The 14,336-nt window shown below is 33.5% G+C and overlaps 2 protein-coding genes across 6 annotated transcripts; both read right to left on the bottom strand.

The window, feature by feature from the left end:
- Positions 1–4,578: 4,578 nt before the first annotated feature.
- Positions 4,579–6,255, bottom strand: LOC118028777 (uncharacterized protein At4g22758). Of its 2 annotated transcripts, none has more exons than XM_035032487.2 (3): positions 5,731–6,254; positions 5,307–5,514; positions 4,579–5,055 (listed from the first exon to the last, which is right to left on the bottom strand). In XM_035032487.2, exons 1-3 carry the CDS (start codon positions 6,079–6,081, stop codon positions 4,805–4,807), a joined length of 810 nt encoding a protein of 269 aa, XP_034888378.1. In that variant the 5' UTR covers positions 6,082–6,254; the 3' UTR covers positions 4,579–4,804. The 2 variants fall into 2 exon arrangements, with proteins under 2 accessions (XP_034888378.1, XP_073264116.1); XM_073408015.1 differs by lacking the exon at positions 4,579–5,055 and adding an exon at positions 5,074–5,236 and having other exon boundaries at positions 5,731–6,255.
- A 2,634-nt stretch (positions 6,256–8,889) lies between these two features.
- LOC118028551 (pentatricopeptide repeat-containing protein At4g22760) lies at positions 8,890–12,548 on the bottom strand. Of its 4 annotated transcripts, none has more exons than XM_035032164.2 (2): positions 12,405–12,548; positions 8,890–11,450 (listed from the first exon to the last, which is right to left on the bottom strand). In XM_035032164.2, exon 2 carries the CDS (start codon positions 11,317–11,319, stop codon positions 9,589–9,591), a length of 1,731 nt encoding a protein of 576 aa, XP_034888055.1. In that variant the 5' UTR covers positions 11,320–11,450; positions 12,405–12,548; the 3' UTR covers positions 8,890–9,588. The 4 variants fall into 4 exon arrangements, with proteins under 4 accessions (XP_034888055.1, XP_034888054.1, XP_073263963.1 ...); XM_035032163.2 differs by having other exon boundaries at positions 8,890–11,392; positions 12,405–12,539; XM_073407862.1 differs by having other exon boundaries at positions 8,890–12,311; positions 12,405–12,513.
- Between the last annotated feature and the right edge of the window lie 1,788 nt (positions 12,549–14,336).

The following is a 14,336-nucleotide window of genomic DNA, read 5'->3' as shown; positions in this document are numbered from 1 at the left end:
GCAAAAGCGTAAAATTTTACTACTGCTAAATCGAACCAGCGTTTTTACATAGAAATTACATCTTTGCAAGCACGGGTGCACAAATAGTTTAGAATTTATCTGCCCAACGTAAAAATGTAGAATTTTCAAATCCCATCTGCACAACAAGAAGCTGATTACAAGTGGAAAGCACCTGTAATGTGCCGTGACCATTAACGTTTACAAGCTAGAGAAACGGAAGGAGTTATAGCAAGAAATCCATCAACTTTGTCAATGGAAATGGGTATTTAATTGTCATCTTTGTTCCCTCTCTGCAAGAAGAATTGACTGCGTTTGGAGGCTTCGAGCACAAGAAGAAATTTCTAGAAGCCAAGTTTATCAACTTCTCATCTGGCTTCAAACCTGCAGCACAATACCAACATCGTCACAAGCTTTGAATATGTAAGAAAACAGCAACAAAAGAAAAGGACACAACCCAACTTCACAAAGATTAATAAAACTATAGGATTTTTCATCTTGGGCCTCGAAAAGCTGCGAAAGGTTTCTTTGGGCTGATTTTAGCAGTTCTATTTAAAAGCATTTCACGTGTCTATAATAAGACTATGAAATTGGTCTGGCCACTCATGGATAATTTTTATATGAGTCATGTTTTGATATAGGGTTAAAGAAATATTTTCATTGTTTTAAAGTTTTTTGAAAAAACAAAATAATTTTTTATCAATAGTTGTATATTTTGTTAATCTAGGAAATAAATACATCATTCAAATATGTAAAATGTTTTTTGAAAAGACTAGTGTACTTTTAAATAATCTTTTAATAATCAATGAGTCATTAAAAATTACTCCATCAACAAGACTCCCATGTTTTCCACTCAATAACAAAATAATAATTTCAGTGTAGCAACTCACATTACACGCAATACATGTTTTTTCTGTTAATAAAAAGGAACTCAGAATTGACCACATTAATTACTAAATTTCAGGCAAATTAACCATGAAAGAAAATTCTAATAACCACGAAATTACAAAACCAGAGGACTATCTTTAATAATAATAAAAAAATCACGAAAACATGAAATTAAACAGAAAGTATACACGCAGTCAAGAACTTACTTTCCAAGCTAAACTGTGAGTAATGGAGCTCAAACCGATCGGGGTCAATCTGCTCTAAGAGTGGCCTTCTCCTTTCCTTTACGTAAATATCAATCGCTGACTTTACCAAATCCTTCACTGTATTCTCTGGCGACAAAATAACATGAACGGGCCCTAAACTCCTTTCTATATTTACATTCAGCAGCAACTTCGTCAGCACTTTCTTTGACGATGACTCATTTTTCTGCTTCGCCGAGATAAGATTTCTGGGAACCGATATCAACCCTCCTCGACGCCGTACAAGGCCCGAGTATCTCTCCGGTGGGAAGGTCTCCAACGACCTCTCGGAGGTGGGACGACGATGCCTGCTTTCGATGACGTGGCGAAAGGTGAATGGAGAACGGGAAGTCATTGTTGATGTGTATACTTTTTTCAAAATAAAAGGTTAGCTGAAGAAGTTTGTTATTGTTAGGGTTTTAGTAGAGAATTAAAGAGGTTTTGATGCATCAGGAGATGGAGGTAGAGGAAGGTGGTGTTCAGTAACGTCAATAATGTTTGGATTTTGATACGGTTTAAAGAAAGGCGGAAACTTCCTAGAAAGTGTTAACATATGCGATTGCCCTTGGACTTTTGGATAATAACACGGAGAGTTTTGTTCTGGATGTCCCTTCTACGTCTTTCCCAGTTTTCTGTCACTTTGGAAACAAAAATATTTTGCATCTGGTTTGGATATATACTCAGATCATTGCTCGCACGTTAGAGCTTGGATTATTTTATAAAACAAACATAAAAAAATATTCAAGTGTTCTTAATAATTTTTTTTAAATAAATATGTAGAGGTTAATTTGATGTAGCATGATTGTCTTATATAGATTCACGGATAATCTAGATAATTGATAAAAATATAGTTTGAAAAAAAATCAAAATGATATTTTTTTAAAAAAATATTAAAACGACAACATATTATATCGACTCGAATTAATTGAGGTTAACTTACTAAATCTGCTCTCAGATCATGAAACTATGATAATTCAATAAAAGGTGGATAAAAAAATTATTATTAAATCTAATTTTCAATTAACTCAATAATAAATGATGAAATTGAAACAAAATTTAACTAAAAAAATAAATTGAGTCAACTCGAGTTAACTTGTTAAAAATAGGTCAAGAGATTAGGATAATCCCAAAAAAATTGAAACAATACAAAGCTCAATTCCCAATCAATCCATTGTTGAATTGTAAAATCAAAAAAATCAATTAAAAAAATATAAAAAAACCACTCGAGTCAACCAAAAACACCATAAACCGGGTCATGAGACATGAATAATCTCATAGAACTCAAGTCAAAACAAATTATGAAACTTAATTCTCAATCAATTTAATATTAAAGGATAAAATTGAAAAAAAAAACAACTAAAAAAAACAAAAATACAAAATAACTAAAAAAAATAGTATTTAAAAGATATAGACAAAACAATCTAAAAATAAAAGAGATGGGGTATTATTAAAATTGAAATTAAAAAAAAATTAATGTAAGATAAAAAATAAATACAAAAGAGAGAAGGTATTAATTAAAAATTTCACAAAAATAAATAAAGAGAGAAAGAAAAAACCTGGTTAATTAACTGAAGCTCAGGCATGTTCGGGGCTTGTAAACATATACACATGCACTTGAGCTTATATGGTTTTTTTCTTCCAATAATTAGTGTCATCCAATTCTTTATATCTTTTTTTTTTAAAAAAAATAAAGTAGATAATGTATGTATCGTCTATTGCCAAGATTTTTAGTGGCTAGAAAATAACCCAAAAACCAAGGTTTTTTTGTTGGATCAAAAAACCCATTTCAATCAATTTTTCACATGAAAACACCTAAAAATATTCTGGAAACCTTAATAAATACATTCATGACATTAAAAATAGCAAAAAATCAGTTATAGATCACAAAAATAACCTAAATTCACAAAACATTCTAGACATGTGTACACTTTTTTCTGGCAAGATGAAGAACAAAAACAATCGGCATCAGCTCTTCTTCTCGAATAAAAATTTTGATACCAAGCTTAGTTATTTTAATTGTCAGAATCGTGACAACAAATAATTTTTTATCTCTTTTCTCAAACTCAAGAAATATAAAATGAACAAAATAAACTTTTTGATCAAAATAAAAATTGATATGAATTTAGAATTGACCATGTATTTTCTTTGTATTTTACATTCTAGTTATTTGTTTTTTAATTTGATATTCCTATCAAAATTTCAAAATTAATCTTATATAATTAAGCCGTAAAAGAATTTAATGGAAAGAAATAGGAATTGAAAGACATAATTTATAAAGGAAAAGGAAAAGGAAAGGGAAGGCAGTTTTTTCATCATTCACGTTAACAGAAGTAGTCATGAAAGCCCATTCTTTTAGTTACAAGGGTATTTGGTTATGCAGTGAGATCATTGTTTCATAAAATTTTTAAAAATTTGTATTTATTTAAAATTAATTTTTTCATATTTTTAGATTGTTTTGATGTGTTATATCAAAAATAATTTTTTTAAAATTAAAAAAAAAAATATTTCAATATATTTTTTTAATAAAAAAAACACTTTAAAAACAACTCTTACCACACTATTAATCACCTTATACATAAATAATAATAGAAGTCTGTCATTTACTAAATGGTTGCTATAACTTAAACCATTAATAAGGAAATATCAAGCCAGCGCTAGTCCATTCAAAACAGACATCAGGACAAATCGTCACCGTTTCTATCTCATCGCCATCGTGTTTGGGAGCTGGGCTATTCTTGTTTAACTGGGCTATTTTTGGTCTTGGGCCAAAAATCTAGATTTGATTTCTGGGTTGGCCCATTATGAAAAATTATTAAATGTTTTTGTTTTCCGGATAGTCAATCTAAATTATTCAAGAGAAAAAAATAACAGCTAGATAATTTTTTTATTTTTTCATGGAGGATGTATAAGAATTAAAATAACAACAACGCACGAACAGTTCACGGTAGAGGAATTAGTGGTTGTATAAAATAAAGAAGGAAGAGTAATAATTAAGAGCAAAAGACATTGAGGCAGCTCAAGAGCCCAAACCCGAGACCTAAATGGACCAAGACTCCAACTCATACAAGAGAAAACCCAACATTTTATAGCCCAATAAGCCAACACTAGTCCAGTAAGAACTTCAAAAATTGGACTAAAAAAGAGTCATGAAAACAGTCCATAAAGACAGTAAAAACAAAAAGGAATAATCGCCAAGCCATCCTATCATGTGCAAACACTCCATAATGACTAGTCAAGATTATTGGCTTAAATCCTCAAGGTCCGCGACCGACCTTGAACGCCATATTTGCCGACCATTTGTTGAAAAATAGAATGGTATTATTCTCTCATCTACAGCACTAGAGGACGTTATCTTTGCATTTTCAAGTGCAAGGTGTTCAAGCCTTTAAACAAGTTATGGAAGAAAAATGGACCTGCAAGTACTGATTGAAGCAGAAATAGAAAGCGCATCAAAACCAGAGTACTCTATCATATTTCATTTGATTGAATTACCTCCGCAACAGGGTGATTTTCACAACAATTACAAAGCCAAAGACACCAGCAAGTGAAGGAGAAGTGCACCGTGACATCTACAGTAGCATTTACAAGTTTAAGAAGATGAAAAAATGGATCTTAATAGATGTTAGAGTCCAGTAAATAATATGCTATTGAACTCTAAAAATGGCAAGATCTTGGGGTCATTTCCAGCAAACCAAGACCCGCCAAAGCTTACGCGCTCTTCTCACAATTTTACCCCATTTGCAAGCAAGGAATTCTGTCAGTAAGAATGGAGGACCTTGTATTGGTGTTGGTGGTAAGTTGGCTCCTCCAGAAACAGTGTCTGCAATGGAAGAAGTTGAGCCTCCATTAAAACTACGATTGCTGCTGCTTCTTCTGAGATAGAAGCTTCTGCTACCAACATCCCCAATTAAATCTGATTTATCTAAACCTGTTAACACCAAGTTATAAGATTTAAAACATCCAACTTGCAAATAAGAAGATTAGTTTAAAGAGTATATCAACAAAATCCATGCATATTAGCTGAATTATAAAGAAATTAGCAAAACAATAATATCCCTTGATGATTTTCGCTTCGTTTGGCTGGTGAATGACAGAGACTCACTTAAATCCTGAAATAAAATGCAAATCCACTGTGATACGATTCTAGTAATCAGATTTAAAGCTCAAACCTTGACTTACTTTGAAGGCTGAAATAGGAGTGATGCAATTCGTATGTTACTGCTGCGTCCTCATCAAGTTTTGGGGTTCGCCCCTCTTCACTGTATTTGTCCACCACAAGCTTAATCGTGTCGTCTACACTGGATCCCAGTTTAACCATGGTCCTAACTGGCCCTGGACTCCCTTCAACTGTTACATTAACCACCACTTTTGCATCCTTCTTGTATCCCTGCACGCACTCCAAAATTTGCATCGAACAATTAAACATGAAAGCTAAAATGTTCACAAAGGATCACAAAGGATTTTATATATATATATTTGTGTTTCAAATTTTTTCAATTCAGTAAAATCTTAATCCAAATTATTGGCAGTAATTTGAGGGTTAATTCACCATATTTTAACAATGTATTAGTAAAGGGCTAATTAAGTGAAGAACTTTTGGTACCTGATCAAAACTGGAGCGAGGAGAGAAATTTGGAGGCATGATCAGAGAAGGAGAGGATAAAAAAACATCCGTACAAGTATGAGGCCTAAATAAAATACTCCTGCCACCATCACTCTCATAGAATAAGAAACTACTCCTCTGTTTCTGCTGATCAATACTATCTTCAGTACCGCTCCCCCACGCCATCATGGGCTCTGAGGAGCATCGTTTCAAAATCTTTATGGGTTTGGAGGGCTTCACCGATCGCCGTGGTGGTGGTGTTCGTGCACTTGGAGAAGGAGATGGGTGTGGTGGCCTGGTCTTCCGACCACCTTTCGCCGGAACTCTCCGCCTGACATGACTCTCTGGCATATACGTGGTAGTATGTGTGATTAAAACAGTGATAAAATAGGGTGAATTTTTAATGGGGGGTTTTTTCTTAGAATGGAGATGAAAAGTTTGTTCGGAGATTGGCGGGGGGTGGGTGGGTTGCGGGCGCGGAAGAGAAGGTGGAAATCTACCGTTGGAAATGAAATGCAAAGGAAAGGTAGTTGAAGTGTTCGCGTGACGATGGAGGAAACTTCCTTCTTATTAACTGTTTTTTTCTGGCCTTTCCCTTTCTTTGAACTCAACGTCAACGTCATTACTTTCCATTGGTGCAATATTTTTTTTTCCCTCTACTTATTTTTAGAAAGGTTCGAAAAAAAAAAAAAAATCCTCTGAATATATAAAGTAAGTTTATATAGTGTGTTAAAATATTTTCGTTGTATATGGTATTTCTTGATCAAATAAATAAAATAATAGAAGTAGAGCTTTTTTTATATATATTTCAAAAGAATTCTTGAAAAAAAATATTTTTTTAAAAAAATATTTTTTTGTTTTTGTATTGATTTAATGTGTTAATATCAAAAATAAATTTTAAAAAATAAAAAAAATATTATTTAAATATATTTCTAAATAAAAAAAAATATTTTAAAAAAACTACTACCAATACCAGACAAATTCATAATCTCATTCAAATAGATTCCAGTCATAAAACCAAAAATATATTATTTTGGTAATGGATTTTATATATATATAATAAAATGGTGTGATTTATAAAAATGTATTATATATTGTTATTATAGGAAGTTATTTTTTTTATATCAATATTACAAATGGGGCAGCAATAAAAAATGAGATACCCAAAATTTATCAAAAAATAAACTTGATTGGTTATATACAGAAATTGATCGACTTGATCTTAATTTGTTCATGGATCTTCTTGGATTGTAAATATAAAATGAAATCAGATTTTCTATTATTCATACATTTAATTTTTTTAAAAAAAAATTAATAATTTTAAATCATTCTGATATATAAATGTTAAAAATAAATTATTTTAATATATTTTTAAATAAAAAAAATTAAAAAAAAAATAACTACCATAATCTTAACCACTAACGGCTACTCTTCAACGTGGTACATAAAGAAAGAATGTCAACAGAACCGAGATTTGTGTATATAAATCATTTGAGTGGTAGAATAATAATACAATAGATGGCTAGCATCACCGCCAGGAATTATTTTATGGGAGAAAGAGTGTCAGCCGTTGATCCCACCGATAAACGGTGGATATGAATTCGTCTCACGACACGGGGGTCACCTAGAAGGATTCCTATTTTATTATTACCTAACCCCGTGTCGCAAATAGGCGGTTTGCAGCGTTTTGGACATTTGACGACCCAAGACCACTGCCAAATCACACTTTCAATGTTTGTATTCGCCTTTAAGGCCGCATTTAGAGCCAATTTTTGTGATCAAGGTCTCAATTTGCTCCAAAAACCAAGTTATATGGTTGCTTGTTCCCTTTTGGTTAATTGATTATTTTTATGTTTTAAAAATATTTTTATAAAAATTTTAAATTAATTTATAAAAAAACAATTATTATATTTTCAAACGCCTCTCATTCATGGACTGCCTGGACGAGGGATTTCACTTGTCCATGTTCTGTGGTCTGATCACATAGTGAGCATCGATGTTCATGTGGAGATGGTTTTAAAAAACTTACCAGATCTAACTTCGGTCTTAAGAAATAAAGTTGGATGGTTTCTATTCCTTGCTTCAGACACTGCATGCTGAAGATGCTCGGTTTGTCTGCCCATTTTCCATTTATTTTCTTTCTTCGTTAAATTTTATTTATCATATTTGTGGCTGCCTGGTCCTTTTTATAACTCTTCTCCATAATTTTTTAATGGCATTTACAGGTTTTAGTGGCAACTTGTTCCTTTTGATAATTAGCTTTTGTCGTAACTTAACTGTAAAGGAACCCAATTATCCATCCAACTCTCATCCATTTCTTTGCTTTTTGAATTTTCGTCGTCTTTTAATAAAGGTTTTTTTGTTTTTAAATTTTAAAAGTATTTTTAAAAATATTTTATTTTATTATTTGCTTCAAATTGTTTTAACATATTAATATTAAAAATAAATTTTAAAAATAATAATAATAAAATATTATTTTAATAAATTTCTAAATAAAAAACAATATCTACTACATTACCCATCTTACTCATTTTCTTCAAAAAGCAGAACCATCTCCATGAGAAATAATAATAATCTAAAGAATTATATATTATAAAGTCCCAAGATCAACAGACTATTCAACCCTCCCCTCCTCGAAAAAAACTAGGCCTGCAGTCAGGAAAAGAGCTGGTAGTATTTGATAAGAGACAACAAAATTAATATAACAAAGACATATTATTAAAAAGTTTATTTATTTAAAATAAAAATACCATATTATTTTATATTTAAAAAAAAAAAACTTGAAATATTTTGCAGGGCCCTTGCCTCCCCTGGTTTTGCCCCTGCCTGTGGTATTGTATTGTTCATCGAATTAATAAACTCAAATATGATTTACCTATTATTTTAAATATTTTCGAAAATATTAAAATATGGAAAGGTACTTGTCATACGAGCACCAAGCTGGCGAGATATAAAAGAAGGTAATGATATTAAATCGAGTACATTCCATCTCTTTTGTTTCCCTGAGCTTGGACTGGTGGTTATTTGCTGTAAAACATTCCTAGATCATTGCCCTTTGTCCCCTCCCCCTCTTTACTCCATCTTTCCTTGGAATACACATCTTGCATAATTGTTTCATCCACATAATAGTGTTCAAACGACAGTGAAACGTCAATGATCTAACTCCACCAAATCCACATATTATTCAGCGTCTTCAGGGTTGAAATCAGCGAGTTGAAGAATCAATAATACATTAACTTCAAAAGAACAAGCATCAATGATGCCGAGAACAAGTCAGGGAAAGGCAGAACTCGTTTTGCTGCCGCATGGCAGGTTACAAGTGAAGTTCTTTTATGAAACCATTAAAATACCAGCTTCTATTTGAACAAGGTAGAGAAAATAAATGACTTACTAGGAAAAGATCCGTGCACCTTGTGTGGACAACGAACCAGAGGATGAAGAAAACATCGGTATATAACCATGCCGCAGTTCATGAACCAACCATAAATCGGACATGTCCACAGACATAAAATGATCTTGCCATGCTGAGGAGGATGGTCCACTGGAAAATAAGACCCCAACCCACAATTTCATGACAAAGCAGGGACGATATTCATTTTCTCCCAATCAGCTTCATCCTTCATATCATACTAGATTTTGCTCTTAAGTTGATTTTAGCCTTCGTAATATAAGACTTGGCCTCCCTGATGAAGCTTTAAGGACATTTAAAACTCAAAGCAGATTCATGCATGACTTGACCAACTTTCTTCTACATTTAGCAAATTGAATTTGCCATCCCAAGACCAGATTTGGAGCCAGGAGGGTCTACGATCTACAAGGACTCACAGGCTAGCATCTTACCCTCTGAGTACGAAAAAGTCAAGTTGATTCTGTCCAACTACACCCTGATAACTTGGCCAATTTCTTCTCTTTCCACAACTTTCTCAATCTCCCGACATCATCCCACCTTCCAGCAGAGGAATAAATGTTGGCGAGAAGAGAATAATAAGCAGTTGCATTAGTCTCCAAATCAAAACAATGCTGAGCTGCAATCTCTCCTAGCTCCACATTGTTATGAACGGTGCATGCAAGCAGCAATGCCCCCCAAACCCCAGAATGAGGTTGCATTGGCATGCTCTTTATCAGCTCATATGCATCTTGTAATCTTCCAGCTCTCCCTAAAAGATCGACCATGATTGCATAATGATCAATTGAAGGTACAAGGCCATGGTCCTTCATGGAACTAAATAATCGGTAGCCCTCTTCGACCAGTCCAGCATGGTTACATGCAGTTAAGAGCCCTGTAAAGGTGGCTAAATTTGGATGGATTTGGGCATCCACCATCATGTCAAACAACTTGATAGCATCAGCAACCTTGCCATTTATGCCACATCCTGAGATCATAGCACTATAAGCAACCACATCCTTCTTGTTTAAGCCATGAAATAGCTCGTATGCCTTGTCAACACTCCCACACTTTGCATAGAGGTCAAGTAAAGCAGTAACCAACTGGTCATCAATCTCTGTTCCAAGATCATTTACGTATGACTCAATCCATGATGCAAATCTCAAGTCTCCCAATTGTGAACAAGCTGATACAACACTTGCCAAAGTCATCTGATCTGGCTGAATATTTGCATAAGCCTTAAGCATCTCACTAAACAACCGGAGGGCCTTCCTCGGTTGGCTATTCTGAGCAAAGCAAGATATCATGGCATTAAATGTGAGCAGATCTTTCTTAGCTATCTGATCAAACAGTTTGCTAGCAGAGTCAACATCTCCGCATTTTGAGTACCCAGCAATCATTGTGATCCAAGAAACACTATTTCTTTCGGGCATTGCGTCAAAAAATCTCCAAGCAAATTTTATGTCCCCACAATTGATGTATCCACTAATCAATGCATTCCAAGAAGAACAGTTTTTCTCTGGCATCTGTTGAAACAGAACACATGCGCGGTCCATGTCCCCTATTTTCGCATACCCTGATATCATTGAATTCCAAGATATGACATCTTTCTTTGAAATCTGGTCGAACACCCTCTGAGCCTCCAGTAAATTCCCAGATTTCAGATGCCCAGATAAAATTGAATTCCATGAAACCACATTTTTCTCTGCCAGCTCATCAAAAACCTTCTGCGCGGTGTTCATATCACCCAGTTTTGAATATAAATCCACAAGTGCTGTTTGAACATAAACACAATTAGAGAACCCATATTTATAACTCTCAGCATGGATTGACATTCCACCCATCTTGTATGTGGTCCTAGCATATGCCCTTAAAGCAGAAGATACAGCAAATGTGCTTGGACACAATCCTTGTCTCTGCATCTGAACATAAAGATACAAGGCTTCCTTGAATTGGCCTTGCTGAGAGAAATATCTAATTGCCAAACCCCATGAGAATGAATCTGGATGTGGCAAATGGTAAAGGATGCTATGGACATATTGAGAAATTCTTCTAGAGTTATTGCCAGCAGACTGGAGGATTTGACGAACCAAGAGAGGCTCCAGGTTATTAAAACCATTAATGATGATGCATGCATGAGTTTGTTTTGCCTGATTGGCAGTCAGATAATTGTTCAATATCGTTGTCAGTTTGGCAGCCAGCATCTGGATGGCAAGGTCGAACAATCCAAAAAGAACCTGTGGTTGTTCAAACCATTTGGTCGCAAATTCTTCGTTTCTAATCAATTAGGAAAACATAGTTTCAGTTTGGCTCGTGATCATTATATCTTGATCTTCTGAAATGGCATCACAACAAAAGAAACAAGGGAACGCAAGCCTTAATAACAATGATACTTCTTTATCTCTTGTGAAGGTCAACACACAACCATGCACCAGACTGATGGATGATTGGCCATGATACCCATGAAAAATAAAAGATGGTAAGGTTAGATGTATTATAGTACAGGAATTCAATCCTTGAAGCTATTCACCTGAACAAAAGAGTTGTCCTAAAGATAAATCAGACCAGAAACAGTAAGACCAAATCACCTACCTTACTTTGACATAACATCAAACCAAAAAGTCATTTATCCAACTGAATTTTTTATGATAACACACTTGCAAGTTAGAATTTACAAGCTGGTCGCTCGGAGGCATTGGTACCCACTGTCCAATCCACCAAATTTAGCGACGATGAACACATTAAGCAAGCAAACACGCAGTAGAACACCACAAAGCGCATAACAAAGGATTCAATTGGACACAGCATACATCTATGTAACAAAAAAAATAGCATGAATTCAATAATCTGATAGCCCAGCACATAATCTTGGTCTTTAAGACTACATCTATAGAGAAATCAAATACATGAAGGAAAGGTCATACTGGATAAAAATATAGGACTACAAACAGCAATCAGAATCATCATTACTCAAATGCAAGAAAGTCATCATTTAAAGGAGCCCGTGTCACTAAAAGAGCTCAAATCCTTTCCTTCATTTGATAGAATCTCCATAAATCGCTCGAGTAAACCAAATTAAGACCAGAAAACTAAATTAAAAAAAAAACAAAAGCATTCATCCCTTCATTAGGTATACCAGCAAGCATACACACTTGCATACCCGATAAGAAAAGACTTCAAGTTTTGAGCTTTAAACCTTAACAAGGAGGGAAAAAAAGAAACAGAGATTCATATAACCAAAGGAACTGAAAAGGTAGAATTAAAATAAATACAAAATGGATTCCCAAACCTGAATTGAATATGATGCCGTTTCCATTATCTGGGCTTTCTCTTCGACTTCTTAATCTCCCTGCCCCTGCCTCGAAACATGTAAAGTTGTAAACTTACGACATTTTTATGGCTCTGCTCTTGAAGACGGTAAACTATGAGGAGCTAACAAAGAGCCCAAATCAAAGGCCTTTCTTTATTGGAATTCAATCAAAAGCTTTGTAGTTTTATCAAACAAGGGCTTCTTGGAATAATGGGCTTACAATTATGGCCTGCTTAGGGTAAGGCTGTCACCTTAGACTTGGAATAAAGGTACTAGTTTCTTTAAGAAAAACAAAGGAAAAAATGGTTAAATAAAAAAATGGTATGATATGATAACAAAACCCAAAGCTTAACTCACAAATTAAATCAACTTGGGTTTTATAGCTTAACTCACAAAACCCATGACTAGGATTATTAACTCCACTGAGTTTAAGTTTTTTGTTTTCTAAACTAATTTTTATTTAATGATATGATAACAAAAATAAACACTTAGTGAAAATTGAGATGTTTGTCTAATATTGCAATAATCTCATATATAAAACAATCAAAACAAATCGTGACAACCCTTTTAAAAATATTAAAATGGTAAATAATGAAATTAGAGAAAAAAATAGAAAAATAGAATTTTTAGAAAATAAAAGGAAAAAGAGAAAACATTTTTGAAAAAAAAAAAACAACGTGCTTCATTGATTATATAATATTGAGACGAAAATAAATTAAATTGATCTGGGTTTCAAGGTTTCACAACGTAGATCATCTTCCATAAAATAAATTGATACTAATGAAATATTTTATGCCGAAAGAATTGTCTATAAACCCATTAGTAAAAATCATGACATCTATAAGCCCGTCAGTAAAAATAATGCTGATAGAATCATTATCTAACTACTAATGAAATATTTCATCAATAAAATGTAAGATAATGTAGTGTCTTAGCCATCGCAATCCTTTACAAAACAATTGCAAAAATAATAGTGATGAAATTTAGAACACCTTCCATAAAAATAAATTGATTCCACATAAAATTTTAAAAAATTTATGGTATATTTTGAATAATTAGTAACACCCTATTGGTTATTATATATATTTTTTAAAGAATTAAATAGAGAATGAGAAATAAAATAAAATTCAAGATCCGTAAAAAATCATAAAAATATTTTTACTTAATATTTCTCTTTATATATATATATAGTTGTTGTTGTTGTTGTTGTTGTTAAATTATTGATCTTGGAGAGTAATTGGACATTGTTTAGCGAGTGGCGGGTGATAATACAAACATTGAAAAGACAGGCTTGTAGTCATGAGCAAGCAACGCAACAGGACCCCCCCTTTATTTCATGTTTTAAAACCACTTTAGAGAAAGCATTGAAAATCAATAGTTTCCGCATAGGCCCGCCTCTCAATTCACGCGGTTTCGCCCTCATGTTAATCAGTATATATACTCACCAATCAATTCACCAGCGAGATCATCCCCTTTCACATCGTCATTCGCATGGTATTAATCTTACTGAATCATCAAAGCTTTGCCATCTTCAATTATCATATTCAAATGGCGTGCATTTTCACGTACGGCTAAATGCATGGTGATAGCCATATATTATAATATTTCGTTCCTTTTCTACTATAAAAGCTAACAAGGGTTATCAAGCCCTGAGAAAACAGAAAACAACATGGTTATTGATATGTAAAAGTATGGAAGGAAAAGGAGCAAAAACATGGAAGCGAAAGCACGACACCTCGTGAATATTCTTTGCTTGAGGTCATTTGCTATTAAAAAGAAGTTTCCAATAGCGAGGGATTTTACAAAATCTTAAGCATCAATGGCGGTCGATAGGTTTTATATCACCAACCATGTTTAAGGCTTAGGTCACGCTCGAGTGCAAGAACATAGCAATGGTTATAACAAAGTTTT

This window comes from Populus alba, chromosome 3 (genome assembly GCF_005239225.2).
Source record: "Populus alba chromosome 3, ASM523922v2, whole genome shotgun sequence".
Taxonomy (NCBI): domain Eukaryota; kingdom Viridiplantae; phylum Streptophyta; class Magnoliopsida; order Malpighiales; family Salicaceae; genus Populus; species Populus alba.
Note: the sequence above shows the minus strand (reverse complement) of the source record. Positions and strands in the feature narration are given on the sequence as shown.

What these genes read in the sequence shown, in the direction of transcription:
- LOC118028551 (XM_035032164.2), bottom strand. Translation starts at nt 11,319, where the DNA reads ATGCTGGCTGCCAAACTGACAACGATATTGAACAATTATCTGACTGCC.
- LOC118028777 (XM_035032487.2), bottom strand. Translation starts at nt 6,081, where the DNA reads ATGCCAGAGAGTCATGTCAGGCGGAGAGTTCCGGCGAAAGGTGGTCGG. An exon ending in CTCGCTCCAGTTTTGATCAG is followed by an intron (nt 5,515 to 5,730) that starts GTACCAAAAGTT and finishes GAGTGCGTGCAG; the next exon opens with GGATACAAGAAGGATGCAAA. An exon ending in CTCCTATTTCAGCCTTCAAA is followed by an intron (nt 5,056 to 5,306) that starts GTAAGTCAAGGT and finishes TGGTGTTAACAG; the next exon opens with GTTTAGATAAATCAGATTTA.